Below are 15,710 nucleotides of genomic sequence, written 5' to 3'. Positions count from 1 at the left end.
AAAGTTAGTGAATGCCTTGCTGATGACAATTCACCATATTAGCAATCTCGTTTTTCGGATTATTAGATTTAATCCTTTGAGATTTGGGAGTATCTTCTTTGCATCTTTGCTATGTCTCGCGCCATGTATGGGGTAACTCAGGGGGGTCCATGGCAAAGTCCAACGATCAAAATAGGGTTCGCAGTGCTACAAATCTCTGAAAAATTTCTTTGACAGCCATTTTAGATTCTTAGATAGTCCATAGGTTGGCATCTTTGATCGGATTTCAAGGGGGTAGTCTGCTTCTGAACATGTGAAGAAATGCAAATTATCTACCACGTGGGTACCTGCACCCGGTCATAACGATAGCAACAGTCTTCGACCCATGCACCGAATATCTCGCCAAGTTACCTCAAATAGCATAACCGCTGTAATATCCTAATGGGTGATATCACGTTGCCCCCTGTGATTGGTCACATATAACGCAACTCTAGAACTCCGCGGATATCTCGATTTTTCAGCCCCTTGACTGGATTGTGTCCAACGCGGGCCTGAAACATCCAAGATAAGAACTACAATGTTTGTGGGAAAGCACACATTGTTTGGGAGCAACACTTCATTTAGATTACGTTGAAACATGCTATGATAAGACTTGAGTACCGAGGAAGTTGGAATCTATAAGGTCGAAATTTAACTATTCAATGAGTATGTAATGTAGGACTACTTAGTAAACACCTAGTAAACCATTGGCTATTCTGCCTGCTTACAGCCCAATACCCAATTGTCTACAACAAGCGACAAAGATAAAATGTAGTTGTCTTCAAAGTGGGCAATGAACATGGGAACGATATCTGCAACGTGGGGCGAACAATGAAAGAGACCAACGGCACGTGGATGCTGGAACAGTTCCACAGCATTGCCATGAAAGTAGGTGTTGATGGCAACATGTCCAGCACTGATATCAGTGGGAAGACTGAAAGAATAGACCGTGAAAAATTGAAATATAAATACACAGGTTCCAATCCAAATCGTAAACTGTAGAGCTTCCATACAATCAACCTCACACATTATTGATATCATCACGATTCCTTGACAGGATCATAAAGACAATGTCTACTCCTCCGACTTCGACAATCTCGCCACCAATTTACTATTGGGGCACGCCCGTCGTACTCATCACCACCGAGAACGAGGACGGGACTTTTAACATTGCGCCTATGTCCTCGGCCTGGTGGCTTGGAAATCGATGCATGCTTGGTCTAAGTGCTGATTCACAATCGACCATCAACCTGATTAGAACCAAGCAGTGCGTGATCAACATGGCTGACGATACCATGGTCGGAGCGGTTAATGCCTTGGCAATGACTACTGGGTCGAAAGCGGTGACGACGGCTATGGAGGACATGGGATACTTGTACTTTAAACGCAGTCAAGGATACCAGTGCGTGAAAGACAAATTTTCACGTGCAGGATTGACCCCTGCGGCTTCCAACGTGGTTCGACCGCCTCGAATTGCAGAGTGTCCGGCTCAGATGGAAGCAGAGTTGAAAGGAGTATACGACATGATGGGTGACATGGATATAAGGGGGTTTATCGCGCTGGAAGTGATGGTATTGCAAACGCACGTCCATGAGAGCATTCGCTGGGATGGATACCCTAACCGAATTGACCCCGATAAATGGCATCCTTTGATCATGAGCTTCGCTCAGTTTTACGGATTAAAGTACAAGAAGATTACCCAGTCTACTATGACCCAAATCGACGAAGAAGCATACAGGCCTTTCGCCAATGCTGTTGACGAAACGACAATAATGGAAGAGATATAACAGACCGGCTTTTGGGTTTGGTATGCGAAGGGCAAAGCTTTAAGTTCAGGGTTATGCTGGTGATAGAGTCTGGTCAGCATGAGTCCAATATTACAGTAAAATGTGGCTAGTAAATAGACCCAAGCTGAATTTATCATCAACATGATTTTATTTAAACGCTAACTGTATTCATATGCGACTGATGGAAGTTGAAGTATGATATACATATGTATATATATTTGTCAGGGCCCGAGCCTTTGCACCGAGTTTATTATTGCGATTGTGGTTATTGGCCTAATCTTTGCGGTGGATTCGTAACAATATAGCTATCAATAAATTACCAATTGCTACGTAGGTTAGTAAGACTGGCTAAATTAGCCCAGACTACCAGGGGGTCTCTGAAAGCTCCGCGGAATCCAGAACTCCTTGCTCCGTACTTCAGTTACAATTTGTATCAGCTTACGTCACTCCAGTGACAACACAACTTGCAATTTACCAGAAATTTCATTGTTGCTAAGCTTCTGTTTACCATAGCCTGTACTTCACAATCCGCAACACAATGGTATATATAGGAAAGCCAAGTACAGGGTGTAGTAATTGCCGTACTATGAAGAAAAAAGTAAGTAGACCAATTTTCATCGCTCTCTGCTGTTCCTTCAAAAATGTCGCAGAAGCTAACTTGGCCGTCCTCGAGTGTGATCATGGCGTTCCATCCTGTGGGCGATGTTTGAAGAAGGGAGCTGTCTGTGGGGGTTACCGCGACAAACTTGATCTTACCTTTCGTGACCAAACTAGGCAGACCATTCACAAGTCTAACCAAGCCAAACACAAAGTGAAGAGCCCTATGGTCGCTACCCAATTGGTCGGCAACCCCATGGAGGCTAAATCTCCTAGTCAGCTTGATGAGAGTAAAGGATTAATCACACCTGCACTCTCCGTTCCCACTACAGATCAGGCTGTAAGCTTCTTTTTCTTCAATTTCGTGCTGACAGATCCCATTTCGGGTGGTGGGCATCTCGAGTACCTTCCAGTCATATATGACGATAATGCTCGCGACCTGGCGCTGCCTACTGCCATCGTTGCTATCGGCATGGCAGGTATTGCGAATTTGCGAAGAAATCGAGATCTATTGCTGGCGGCAAATGCACAATACGTTCTCGCTATTCAGCTCACTCAAGCGGCCTTGATGGATGAAACTTTACGTATCCAAGATCAGACTCTTGTGAGCATCTTACTTCTTGCTTTGTACGAGGTAAGCGGTTCCTTATCGGGTCTCATTTTATTCCCAAGGCTTGTAAACAAACAACGTTCTTTAGACAATAGCGTGTTGCTCGCCACAATCACTGCATATCTGGTCGAACCATGTCACAGGGGCAACAGCGCTTATTTCTCAGTTCGCCCAGCAACGACTAATGGATGCTGTTGGAACACGCATCTTTTCACACCTTCGCTCACACGCGGTATGCAGCCTTTTAGTCAACATCTTTGCACTAATTATAGTCTCACTGACCTGATCGCGCCCTAGATAATCCAGGCTCTTCAACGATCCCAGCACATTCCTGACGAGATTCAGCGATGGTCTACTAAGACACTAAACTTGCAAAGCACCAACCAGGCTTTCGAGGATCAACTTCACCATTTAGCCATAGATCTATGCTCTCTGCGAGCTTCTGTTGACAATGGAATACTTATAGATAGGCCTACAGTCATCTCCAGGGCTTCGGCTCTGGATAACAAATTAGCAGACTGGTCAAGGAGATTATTCATTACGTATGGGATTGCAATTGACCATAGTCTTGCAGCGAGAGACACACCAAACCCAGCACGCGTCAATTCTTATTCCGATGTGCACGTATCAAACGCGATCAACTGCCACACCCTCCGCATCCTTACCAATGAACTCATTCTAAACACGCTCGATCAGGCGAAAGGAGAAATCAATGTGGACTATCAACGCTTGCGCTCACAGCATGCCATTAACACCCTCATAGCTGAGGTCTGCGCTAGTGTTCTTTCGTTCACGGACAGAGAGCGGCAGCAGGCGGGTTTTATTGCCAGGGGCGGCTTCTTATTGTGGCCATTATACGTGGTCTCGGCAGTTCCATGGGCCTCGAGGCTCTACCGTGATTGGGCTATTGCACAGCTGAAGGAATTGGGGGTTGAGACGGGCATCTTACAAGCAGCTTTACTAGCCCGTGTACTGCAGATAAACGGCGAGATTGACTTTTTGGATAAAGATACCAATAGCGAAAGAGATATTTAGAAACAAGAAGAAGAAGACGATTTGAATGGGATTTGGACTCTTTTTAAGGCTATAGAACTTCAAACCAACCGGCCCTACTGAACCTTTTTCCGTATCATATAGGCAGCAAATTTTATAGTCGCGCGATGATGCTGACGAGATACTTACTCAGGCTCTTGCATTAAGGGAGCAGCATCATTTCGTATCTGGCACCTTGAGAAACATTGTACAGCACACGCCACATCTTCCCAAGTCCAACATGTCTCACCGCGCAGAATGGTCCTAATTATTGCAAAACACAACGTTGTTTAGGGGTAGACTATCTGTCTCTTTGTCTGTGCCTGCGGGGCCCACGGATTCCGTTGCAGAACCCCGCCATGGCAAATACTTGTCGGTGCTAAGCAATAGAAATGTATATAACCTACATAAAGCACACATTGCAGTGAAAAAGGATGCATGGCGGAGCCTAGCAACTCATTAGGGCTTACTTACCTGGCAAGTCGTCGCAAGGAATACCGAATAGCAATCAACTCTGACAACTTTACTTAAAGAGTCGGCGACCTTGTTGCCTTACCTGCTCTACGTGCCATGGATTGGGTTGCATGCAGTTGTAACCCTGGTTTCGCCCTGACATTGTCGGTCTTATTACATGGCGGTGTTCAAATGCTATAATAAGAAAGCATTGGTGACGCGCGTAAAGTATGGGATGTGCTGGGCGTTGATTGTTCGCGGTGATGTATAAAAACCCAAGCTCCAACTTCAACTACCGCTTCAAACTATAGCGTGAGGAACTCGGTGTGTATCAAAGTATCGGCGCTACATTATCTTGTCAAACAACCGGGCGTGTGCTCAAAGGTGCCAAATTACCGAATCACAGTTGCTCTTATACAGCCAGCTTCAGCGGCGATGGCGTCAACCTCGACCCTCCGATGGGCGTTGATCTTTTTGTTTATCCTATCGGTCAACTGCATCAAGCTTCCAGTTGACAAGTCGCAGGACGGGATAATACCGAAGACTCCAGCACGCGCATCGATCAAGCAGGATGATTTTTACATTACCAGCTTCTTGCAAGACCAGCTAGACACTCTGTCATCTGACCAACAGTGCTGGCTCCAGCCTGGTGTCACCGGCTTAAGAATTCTGTTGCAGGGCAACATTTCACAGCCTCCCGCCTCGATACGGAACTTCGCATTGGGCATACGCAACATCAGTAGCTCTGGCAACGCCTTCTCCATCGATTTTACAAAAGACGAGTTTCTCGTCAACGACGTCTCAGAGTCGACGTTCATCATTCTCGGTTTGATACATCGTGAGTCTGAGCCTCAGTCCCATACAACGCTTCCATTTCAGCTAACAGCGCAACAGTTATTTGCATGACACTTGCTTTCTTTCTCGTCTATCCCATTATTCTTCTACTTGCTTCGGCAACTGTTTTATGTCATTTGATCGGCCGGCCTGTGAATAAGAAAGTTGTCGATAGGTGGCAGATGATTCTCCAGCTTGGTGTTTTCGCCCCGCTTGTGGCTGGAGGCATGGTGACTGGCATTTTTGCCAAGGGAACAGCAGATCATTTTAGTTCGGAGCATGGTGTAAGTGTTCAATTGTTACAGTATCCTCGAGAAACTAACATTCAGTGCGCAGATTGTGGGCCTCGTTACCGTGTCCCTGACAATTGTCGACGTGATAATCTACTTCTTCCTGCGGCGGATGAGTAGAGGATTGTCGACTTTCGAGTCCATACCTCGCCGTATCAGATATGTCCACTATGCCGATGTTGCGCTTTGCCAGGCCATCCTCATGATATCGAGCTTCGTACTTCCCGACGGCATCGACGACTTTGCGGTCATGAGCCTTTGCGACACGGCCGTTTTATCAGATTCATGGGTGTTTTCGCTCGGCATGGTGCTCGTTTTTGTCTGGAATGGGGCAATGGCTGCGATGACGATGCAGTGGTTTCTTGTGAGGCGGTCCAGGAAGATCGACGCGCAGGAAACAGTGCCTCTCTGCACAGTTGATTCGTCGAGACCAATATCGCCCACAACAGAGATCGTGAGCGGCCTTAAGTAACCAGTTTAGGACCGTTCAGACTAGATTTTGTATTCCACTAAACGCGCGTATAGTATAGATGATAGTAGAAGTGGTTGGTGAGACAATTACTCGGCTAGTCGAGACAATACATAGTTATTTTATCGCTGAATAGTACTCAAATAGCCCCCCATTCTTTTTGTTAAACGGCCTCATGAATTTGAACAGGCTAATCATCACAGGCAAACATGTGCCTATGATCTCCAAGAAGTTGCATGCAGAGACAAGTGGGCTTCAGCGACGTCTAAGTGCCGCTGTATGTGCACAAAGACGGTATCAAGAGAATGTGTAATACGGTGGGGCAGGTTCTGTGCAGCTGACGGGAGGATCAGCGGAACAAAGTAAGCAATCAACTTTCCGGTTTCGATATGGCAGAGAATCAGAACGCGTATAGCCAGCTAACAGTCTTGCCGCGGACGCCGCCCCGCTCTGACGGCTCATTGGAGCGCAACGACTTCCATATGTAGAATAGCTGCATCGTGGATATCGACCTGGAGGAAATGGCAAGATAAGAAAGGGAGCGGTTTACAGCACTGGAAACACATCAGTTTATGCTTGAACATAAATAGGGGACAATGAATTAAGTGACTGGCTGACTAGAGCTAATGTTGTTGAATCTCTAGCTATGTGTACTGAAATGTGCAAGTCCCTTCGCAATGTATGGAGACTTTGGACGTGAAGGCGTCGCAATATACGGGACATATTTTTCTCTTTGTGGAGCTCGGAGCATTCACCTCTTTACTTAGGCCAACTTTTAACCTTAAGCTCACCGAATGAACTTTGTATCGTTCAAGAATGCCATTTGCCTTCATTCTCAGTTCATAAAAAAACCTGACAATCGCTTTGACGGCTGTAAGAATTCAACCAAAATAGCAGAATACGTAGATGCTATTGGGTGTTGTAGTATCCTACTGAGAGTCGATACACCAAAATTGTTTAGCAATGATGTTATATTGGGTGTTCAACAATGCGGCTCCTCCCATGGGCGATATAGAATGTATACGAGACGATGATTCGGATCATTTACTTTGACACTTCTGGAAAGGTATTCATTATGACTCTGTGGTACTTGGCTTTCGTCAGGGTGGCTTCACTCAATGATATTGGTGGGCTATATATACTTCGCCGCATCATTGGAGCCTCGCCATCATCATGTATTCCCATTATTTTGGAATTCTTGGTTGAGACATCTCCTCTAGTCGGCCCAGAAGTAACTACCACAATCGGCTGGGCTGGATGCTACCTACCGGCCGATGCCATGAATGCAGGAGCAAATAGAATGCCGTCAGGCAATACTAGTGCATATCCAATACTGCAGGCTGCTCCGGCAATAGCAGTGCCACCAGCGATAAGTTGCCGTCAAGAGTTTATAGCCGCATCGAGGGGTGCAAGGATCTCTTGTCAACATCTTTTGATATGAAAATACTAAATCAAAGAAACAGAAGCATTTGAGTTCTTAATTTCCTTTTATATGAAAACACATTAAATAGAGTGGTATTAGGCTGGCGAATAATGCCGGTTATAATGATGTGTAGCCCCCTCGTCAGCAGCATCGGCCTCCGCGGCTAGCGGCAAATCAGCAGTGGCGCAGACGTAACTTAAGATTGGTTGTCACTTGGTCCTGGGTCATTCAAGGGGCTTTAGAGCATACCAAATTTTGTATGTCAAGACTCAATCGTCGTCTGCAGGGTCAGCCCATTCCTATAGATTGACTTACGAATCACACAAAGTGGTGGCATTTCCAAGACAGATACATACACACATATATATATCCTCATCCCTCAATCTCTAAAACTAGTATTTCTTATACCGACCATCTCAAGTCTACAATTCAAGCACGTCACAACAGTGTATTGTCAACCGATTGACTAATACAAATACATTATGACCACGAGCAAGAACTCAAACATCCCACAACCGCGGACAATTCCGCTGCTGGGAAACATCCCAGATATTAATCTAGAATACCCGCTTGGATCCCTTCTTCATCTTGCAGATAAATACGGTACGCAAAGGATACTGTAACCTGCATACAAAGGCCAAATTCCCTAACTTTTGCAGGGCCAATATACAAGTTATCCATCGGTGGCACCAAACTGGTGATTCTTTCATCATACGAATTTGTCAACGAAGCCTGCGATGATAGCCGATTCAAAAAGTCTATTCAAGGTGATCTTGAGGTAAAATGCTTTACACAATCTAATTGTTTCTGCTTCTGACTTTTCCACTCCAGGAACTCAGGGCCGTTGTACATGATGGACTTTTTACGGTAGGCGGTCCCAAAGGTGATAAGCAATTAGCAGCAATGTACTAACAGCACACAGTCTTCAGGAGAAGAAGAAGAAAATTGGGGAATTGCGCACCGCGTGTTGATGTCTGCTTTTGGGCCAATGTCGATCCGAGGAATGTTCGATAATATGCATGAGGTGTCAAGCCAACTTACCCTGAAATGGGCGCGCTATGGTTCATCTACACCGATTTCCGTTGGAGAAGACTTCACACGTCTCACCCTCGATACTGTTGCGCTCTGCTCCATGGGGTTTCGATTTAACTCCTATTACCGAGACGACATGCATCCGTTTATTAAAGCAATGTATGCTGTACTAAAGGCCGCCGGAGACAGGAACATGCGCGTATTACCGTCCATCCTTCATAAGTCAGCAGATCGCAAATTCGAGTCCAATATCGCCATCCTGCGAACGACTGCTGGGCAAGTCTTAGCAGCTAGGCAAAAAGCCCCAGATGCCACTGGTGATCCTAAAGATCTTTTAAACGCCATGATCAACGGCGTGGACCCTAAAACTGGCCGCAAAATGACAGAGCAGAGCATCATTGACAATTTGATCACGTTTCTTGTTGCAGGCCATGAAACCACCGCTGCCACGCTTTCGTTCACTATGTATCAATTAGTAACGAACCCCGACGTTTACCGCAAGGTACAGGCTGAGATTGATCACGTCGTGGGGAGTGGGCCGATCATGATAGATCATGTTGGGAAGCTAAAGTACTTATCCGCGGTGTGTATCAGTCATATTTACGCATTTCGAAGCTCTCGGTCTACTGGGCACTAATACGTGTTTCTAACTCAGGTCATTCGAGAGACTTTGCGATTTAATGCACCAATCTCGGCATTTGCCAGAGAGGCAACCAAAGATGAAACCGTTGGAGGTAAGTACCGGGTCAAAGCTGGCGAACAACTCGTCTGCCTGCTGGCAAAATCCCACCTTGATCCGAAAGTCTACGGGGATACCGCCAACGAGTTTGTGCCTGAGAGAATGATGGATGATAACTTCAATCGCCTAATGAAAGAGTTTCCACACTGTTGGAGTCCCTTTGGTACTGGACTACGAAGCTGCATTGGGAGGCCTTTTGCCTGGCAAGAGATGATTCTAGCACTCGCTATGCTTATGCAAAACTTCAACTTCGTTATGGACAACCCGTCTTATTCGTTAATCGTACAAGAAACTCTGACTATAAAGCCAAAAGACTTCAAAATTCGAGCTATACCACGAGGCGGACTTATGCCTTTCCAATTGGAAGCACGGCTTGCTGGAGCTTTTAGTGGGAAGACGCCAGGCCCATTACCAATTTCGGATCAACAATCGCGTTCTAATTTATCGGCAAGTCCATTGAATAGTGTCGCGAAAGTAAGTGGTGGCACAAAATTGACAATACTCTACGGTTCGGATTCTGGAACATGTGAATTCATGGCTCAGCGACTGGCAAATGATGCTTCTTCTCATGGCTTCAAGGCTACAGCGGACACATTGGATGCTGGTAGAGAAGCACTCCCTACAGACGGGCCAATCGTCATCATCACATCTTCATATGAGGGGCAACCACCACATAATGCCGGCCATTTTGTCGACTGGATCCAAAATATGGACGGAGAAAAATTAGACAACGTTGCTTACGCCGTTTATGGCTGCGGTATGCTTCAGTATTGAACCATTATTATGCTATCTGGCTGATATGTTTTAGGTCACTCCGATTGGGTCAAATCTTTTCATCGCATTCCTCGACTAGTAGATTCTACTCTAGAGAAGCTCGGTGCTCGTCGCATTGTTTCAATGGGGACCACTAATGCCAAGGATAGAGATATGTTCAGCGACTTTGAATGCTGGGAGGATGAACTTCTCTGGCCCGCAATCGAAAAGCAGTTTGGCGGATGTACAGAGAACGATAAGTCACCCATTTCCGGTCTTTCGGTGTCCTTTTCGACTCCCAGGGCTGTAACTCTCCGCCAGGATACTAGAGAGGGGTTTGTGGTGGCTGCCCGCACTTTGGTAACCAGCAAATCACTTTCTAAAAAGAGGCATCTCGAAGTCAGACTACCCAGCGATATAACTTACGCAACAGGCGATTACCTCGCCGTGCTTCCTCATAACCCAAAAGAAACAGTATTGAGAGCTATACGGCGCTTCAACTTGGCATGGGACTCCCATGTTGTCATCACGGCTTCAGAACCAACCACCCTCCCAACGGATACTAGTATCCCTATATCGAGTCTATTGACATCCTACGTGGAGCTTGGACAACCAGCAACTAAACGGGTTTGTACAATACTGAAAAAGATAATATTCTGAGCTCTTCATCTGACATTTCAACTTAGAATGTTCTTAGTCTCTATCTTCTTGCTGAGGATGGGAAGTCGAAACAGCAGCTTTATCACCTAGCTACCGATGCCTATGAGACGGAGGTTAGGCTCAAACGCGTCTCTATACTTGACATTGCCGAGCAGTTTTCAGACCTTTTAATACCTTTCAACCACTTCCTCCTCCTTCTACCACCTATGAGAGTACGAAAATAGTAAGAATCAACCTTGCAAACTTCCACTGTTAAATATTCTTCAATTCTTTCTAACCTAAATAAATTGTACAGTTCAATTTCATCCTCTCCACTTTCAGATCCTACAACCGCCACCTTAACGTATTCGGTCATTGATAGCCCTGCATTGTCTGGGAACGGCCGATATATTGGTGTTACATCGTCGTATTTGTCGTCGCTTGCACCGGGAGATCGACTCCAGGTCTCTATCCGCGCTGGTCAAGGTGGGTTCCGTATGCCAGCTGATTCGAGCAAAACGCCAATAATTTGCATCGCCACTGGTACCGGTATTGCTCCATTTCGGGCTTTCATCGAAGAGCGTTCCATCATTCTGAAAAGCGGACGCTCGCTTGCACCCGCAGTTCTCTTTTATGGCTGCCGAAACCCTTTGGACGACGATTTATATTATGATGAGTTTCGCACGTGGGAAGCCGCTGGCGTTGTTACTGTTTTCCGATCCTATAGTCGTCAACCCGAAGCCTCTCACGGATGCAAATATGTACAAGACCGCATCTGGCATGAACGACAGAATGTCACCCAGCTGTGGGACAGCAATGCTAAAATCTATGTTTGTGGCTCTAACGTAATGGCAGATGGGGTCAGAGAAACTTTGATTCGCATCTTGTCAAATAAACTTCAAACGAAAGGGGTACCAATGGGAAAGAAGGAAGCAATGGAGTGGTTTGAACGTATCACCAGCGAACGATATGCGATTGATGTTTTTGACTAGAAGTGTCATAGCTACTATTGAACCAGTGATGCTTCCGAAGATCGCATATCAGTACTATTTAGTGATTGTTTATAAGACTGTAGGCTAAGTTTATAGGCTGGAATACCGTTGTCCAAAATACTTTTCTTATATGTAAGACGGCTAATTAAAAGAAGGGAAAATTGACTGATAGTGTGTTCTTTTGGGATTAATTGCGCATTATTCTATGTTGATACAAACTTTCCCTAAATTCTTTCCAGCTTGCAAATACTTGTAGGCATCTCTGAGCTCTTCAAGTTCAAATACCCGTGAGTCAACAATCGGCCGAAGCTTGTCCAAATTGGCCTCAATAGCAAGGCACATAGCCTCCATTTGCTGCCGGCTACCGACTGAGATGCCGCGAACCGTGTAATGTTTAAGCCACGGATCTAACAAATTTGGAACTTCTGCTCCGTTGCCCTCGCCTCCAACGAAACCAACAACGCTCATAGTACCATCAAGCTTCAAACTAGCAACGCTCTGCTTCATTGTCGATGCTCCTGCAACCTCGACGACTAAATCTACACCAATTCCTCCAGTCAATTCCTTGGCGACTTCTCCCCAGTCTAGCGTCTCTTGATAGTTGATGATGTGATCGGCACCTAGACTTTTAAGTAATTTGGCCTTTTCATCAGAGCTCGTTGTTGCAATGACTCTAGCGCCAACCAGTTTGGCAAACTGCACAGCAAATAAGCTGACTCCTCCTGTACCTTGTGTTAAAACCCATTGGCCTGCCATGAGTTGCTTGGCTGATAATCCGAAAAGAGCATTCCAGGCAGTTAGACCGGCGCAGCTAAGAGTGGCAGCCTCGATGAATTTCAAGCCTTCCGGCATCTTGACAAGTCCCTGCTCGTCAAACGCACCGACTGAGCGCAATGTTCCGTCGATTGATCCACCAAGCCCTGAATCTGCGGCTTGAGCATCCATCGACCCCGCCAAATGTCGTTGGTTGAGGATCGTAACAACCTTATCCCCTGGTCTGAATCGCGTAACATTTTTGCCAACCGCGATGACTGTTCCGGCTCCATCCGACCCGGGAACGACGTTGGGCTTTTGAGAGAATGGATACTTGCCAAGGGGAATGATAATGTCACGAAACTATACATAAGATCAGCTTACGTCATTTGAACAATGCATTTATAACATAGACTCACGTTTAGTGATGCGCCTTGGACTGGTTCTGGTTAATGGCATGGCCCTGTATTGTTTCCAGAGGGAAAGATGGCTTACTTTTAACGAGTACGTAATTATCGGAAAGGATAGGGACTTCTTCCTCCATGAACTTCAGGGCATCAAATCCATCATAGCCAGTGACTCTCCACTGTTTAGATGTCTTAGGAATCTCTTCAGCCATCGTATAGAAGCAAGCTTGGCAGCTGAAGCTATGAAATTATTTTATGGTTACGAGACGGGCTGGTATTTTTCTTTGTTCAAATTGCTGCCCCTGGAGATACGGTTATATAGGCAAAACTTTGAAGAGAGAACATAATCTGATATATCCATCTATATGCAAATCTTTGTGCAATATGTTCCAATTCCTCTACTTCGTTCTTAGAAGACTTGGCTGATAAGCTTCCGGGCGGTGGCGCAATTGGGGTCGCCATGGCGCCGTGGAGTCTCTGGCATCCCAGCTTATAAAGCGATGCTCACTTTTCTCGCCGCAATACTGCATTATGGCTCAAGAACCTGTGTGGCGAGGCTTTTCGAGCTCTTCGAGCTTCAGATCGACTCCACTAACTACATATAGTTAGGAGCATCTTCATCACGGCGTTTCACGGCGTTGTACGGAGTACGGCGATACACGGCGCTTCACGGAGTTCCACAATTATCTAAGCTGTGAGCATTGTGTCTAATAATTATAAAACTTCATAATGGGGACATTTTCAACTTTGGGACTCAAATTATACAATTACTTCTGAAATATATTTCTCTATTCTGAAAATCACACTAAAAATGGGAATGCAGAGATATCAGGACAGTGGCGATGCCGCAAAGCAAGCGACCCTGGGGGAACCGCTTACATTCCATTTCGCCAAACAGACTATGAACGGTCGAATCTTTAAGGCATCTATGGGCGAAACTCTTGCAACCTGGGACTTTAAAAACATAGAAGCTAGTGGAATCCCTACTGAGGAAATAAAAGAATTATATAGAAGGTAAGTGCCAAAGCTACCTGAACTGGACATGCACATTGTTCTGTGACAGTTCATACTGTGCTGGGATCCATCTTATTCCCAATTTTTGGCTCTCTGACAAACTACTTAGATGGGGCGAACACAAAAATGGGTTTGGGATGATACTTACGGGTAACATTCAGATCAGTTCAACCTTGCCACACTTGCAGGGCGATCTCATTATTGATGCATCTCACCCTTTTCATGGACCGCGCTTTGAGGCCTACAAAGAATTGGCTTCTGCTGGAAAAGCCGGTGGTTCTCTCATGGTAGCCCAGCTATCTTACGCAGGACGCCAAGCTCTGGCCGCAAACTCGCGAACCGCGGCAATTGCACCGTCCATCGTACCCTATCGTAAGTTTTGTCAAGGCGCGGTAAACGTTTCATATTTATTCGGAATCATATTAATAAGTAGCTCGAAAGCCACGGATGCACAAAATACAATGTTTGTGACAACACGAGAAGCAACTCAAGCGGATATTGACTTCCTCATCGAAGGGTTTGTGCACGCAGCGGAATACCTGGAGGCTGCAGGCTTTGATGGAATTGAGCTACACGGCGCCCATGGTTATGTGATCGCACAGTTTCTATCGCCGCGCACAAACAAGAGAGTAGACAGCTATGGAGGCTCTCTGGCCAACCGTATGCGATTCTTGCTAGAGATATCCAAGAAAATCCGCGCGAGGACGTCACCATCCTTCATCGTCGGCGTCAAGCTCAACAGTGTCGAGTTCCAAGAAGGCGGCTTTGGAGCAGCTGAGGCCGCTGAGGTATGCCGCGTGTTACAAGATGAGGTCGGGATGGACTTTGTCGAGTTGAGCGGTGGCACTTTGGAGAAAGTAGGCCATGAGTGGACTAAAGAGACAACTATAAATCGTGAGGCTTTCTTCCTCCGATTTGCCGAATTAATCGTTCCGCAGTTGGGAAAGACAGCCGCAGAGCGCCGCACCAAAGTTTTTATTACGGGAGGGTTGCGGACAGTCGATGCGATGATAAGCGCGCTGAGTACAGTAGATGCCGTCGGTATCGCCCGCCCGGCTGCTCAAGAGCCTTGGATCGGAAGAGATCTGCTCAGTGGGAGAGTGACGAGTGTAGTCAAGCCAGTATCTCCCTTTGACAACGATAGTACGCTTGGGCTCATCTTGGCTGGTGCCCAGATGCAGCAGGTGGCTTCTGGTTTCCAGCCGTTTGACTCAAGCGATGAGGAGGCAATCAAGTCCTTCTTGAAAGACAAAGAGGCTCACGAAGCAGCTGCGATTGTGGACCATGAAAGGAAGCGCCCGTGGTTTCCCTTGGTGACTTCCGCTAACAGCACGCCATATGAGAGTCCTTAAAAGTCCAGCAATCTACGGTATCCCGCTGACAGGGAGGCCATCAGGGATATTTCTAAGAGTCTACTTCGTACCTCGAAGTAAGAGAGTAACGTGGTTACACGCGTCACTACCACACGGGAGTATATAACCGGTGCACGCCTATTTACATTTGTATATTTTGGATTTTGAGGTATAGCCCATGTGGCCTCCGGAATCATCATCTTACGAAGAAAAGCTGGATGTGGTATTCAACGGAGCTCTAGCGCCAAGTTAGCTGTTGTTGACTGATGATTCCGCCTGTGTTGAAGCATTGAGCTAGACGTTATCGGCCGTCCAAGTATGTGCTATTAGCCTAAGCCCAAGAGACGATCATTTCATCAGCGGCACGGAACCAGCGTCTATCTTGCCTACAATTAGATACTGTATTGGTATTAGTCGGGTCGGAATTATGGAGAAATTTGTGAGGTTCACATCCTTCGAAGCTTAATAATGCCTGGGCTTAGTACGCTGTACAGTACACAAATAATCTGCCCCTTC

At 46.1% G+C, this 15,710-nt stretch overlaps 6 protein-coding genes across 6 annotated transcripts; 5 read left to right on the top strand and 1 right to left on the bottom strand.

Moving 5' to 3' along the window:
• Positions 1-1,088: 1,088 nt before the first annotated feature.
• On the top strand, positions 1,089-1,805 carry T069G_11544 (flavin reductase like domain-containing protein; the record flags this gene model as incomplete). The annotated part of the gene is made up of 1 exon (XM_056178749.1): positions 1,089-1,805. The coding sequence occupies one exon, from the start codon at positions 1,089-1,091 to the stop codon at positions 1,803-1,805; it is 717 nt and encodes a 238-aa protein (XP_056023623.1).
• Positions 1,806-2,391: 586 nt separating this feature from the next.
• On the top strand, positions 2,392-4,047 carry T069G_11543 (uncharacterized protein; the record flags this gene model as incomplete). Its single annotated transcript, XM_056178748.1, has 4 exons — positions 2,392-2,403; positions 2,479-3,036; positions 3,101-3,244; positions 3,310-4,047. 4 exons carry the CDS (start codon positions 2,392-2,394, stop codon positions 4,045-4,047), a joined length of 1,452 nt encoding a protein of 483 aa, XP_056023622.1.
• An 885-nt stretch (positions 4,048-4,932) lies between these two features.
• On the top strand, positions 4,933-6,093 carry T069G_11542 (uncharacterized protein; the record flags this gene model as incomplete). Its single annotated transcript, XM_056178747.1, has 3 exons — positions 4,933-5,335; positions 5,392-5,615; positions 5,668-6,093. 3 exons carry the CDS (start codon positions 4,933-4,935, stop codon positions 6,091-6,093), a joined length of 1,053 nt encoding a protein of 350 aa, XP_056023621.1.
• Positions 6,094-7,995: 1,902 nt separating this feature from the next.
• On the top strand, positions 7,996-11,668 carry T069G_11541 (cytochrome p450 domain-containing protein; the record flags this gene model as incomplete). Its single annotated transcript, XM_056178746.1, has 10 exons — positions 7,996-8,116; positions 8,173-8,291; positions 8,345-8,380; positions 8,436-9,128; positions 9,201-9,717; positions 9,760-10,041; positions 10,093-10,404; positions 10,471-10,664; positions 10,724-10,920; positions 10,993-11,668. The coding sequence occupies 10 exons, from the start codon at positions 7,996-7,998 to the stop codon at positions 11,666-11,668; spliced, it is 3,147 nt and encodes a 1,048-aa protein (XP_056023620.1).
• Positions 11,669-11,866: 198 nt separating this feature from the next.
• Positions 11,867-13,040, bottom strand: T069G_11540 (zinc-binding dehydrogenase domain-containing protein; the record flags this gene model as incomplete). Its single annotated transcript, XM_056178745.1, has 3 exons — positions 11,867-12,784; positions 12,841-12,854; positions 12,917-13,040. The coding sequence occupies 3 exons, from the start codon at positions 13,038-13,040 to the stop codon at positions 11,867-11,869; spliced, it is 1,056 nt and encodes a 351-aa protein (XP_056023619.1).
• A 599-nt stretch (positions 13,041-13,639) lies between these two features.
• On the top strand, positions 13,640-15,194 carry T069G_11539 (NADH:flavin oxidoreductase / NADH oxidase family domain-containing protein; the record flags this gene model as incomplete). The annotated part of the gene is made up of 3 exons (XM_056178744.1): positions 13,640-13,842; positions 13,952-14,218; positions 14,276-15,194. The coding sequence occupies 3 exons, from the start codon at positions 13,640-13,642 to the stop codon at positions 15,192-15,194; spliced, it is 1,389 nt and encodes a 462-aa protein (XP_056023618.1).
• Between the last annotated feature and the right edge of the window lie 516 nt (positions 15,195-15,710).

Source organism: Trichoderma breve (genome assembly GCF_028502605.1).
Source record: "Trichoderma breve strain T069 chromosome 7 map unlocalized scaffold00008, whole genome shotgun sequence".
Lineage (NCBI taxonomy): Eukaryota > Fungi > Ascomycota > Sordariomycetes > Hypocreales > Hypocreaceae > Trichoderma > Trichoderma breve.
This window is presented reverse-complemented; position numbering and strand designations above follow the sequence as displayed.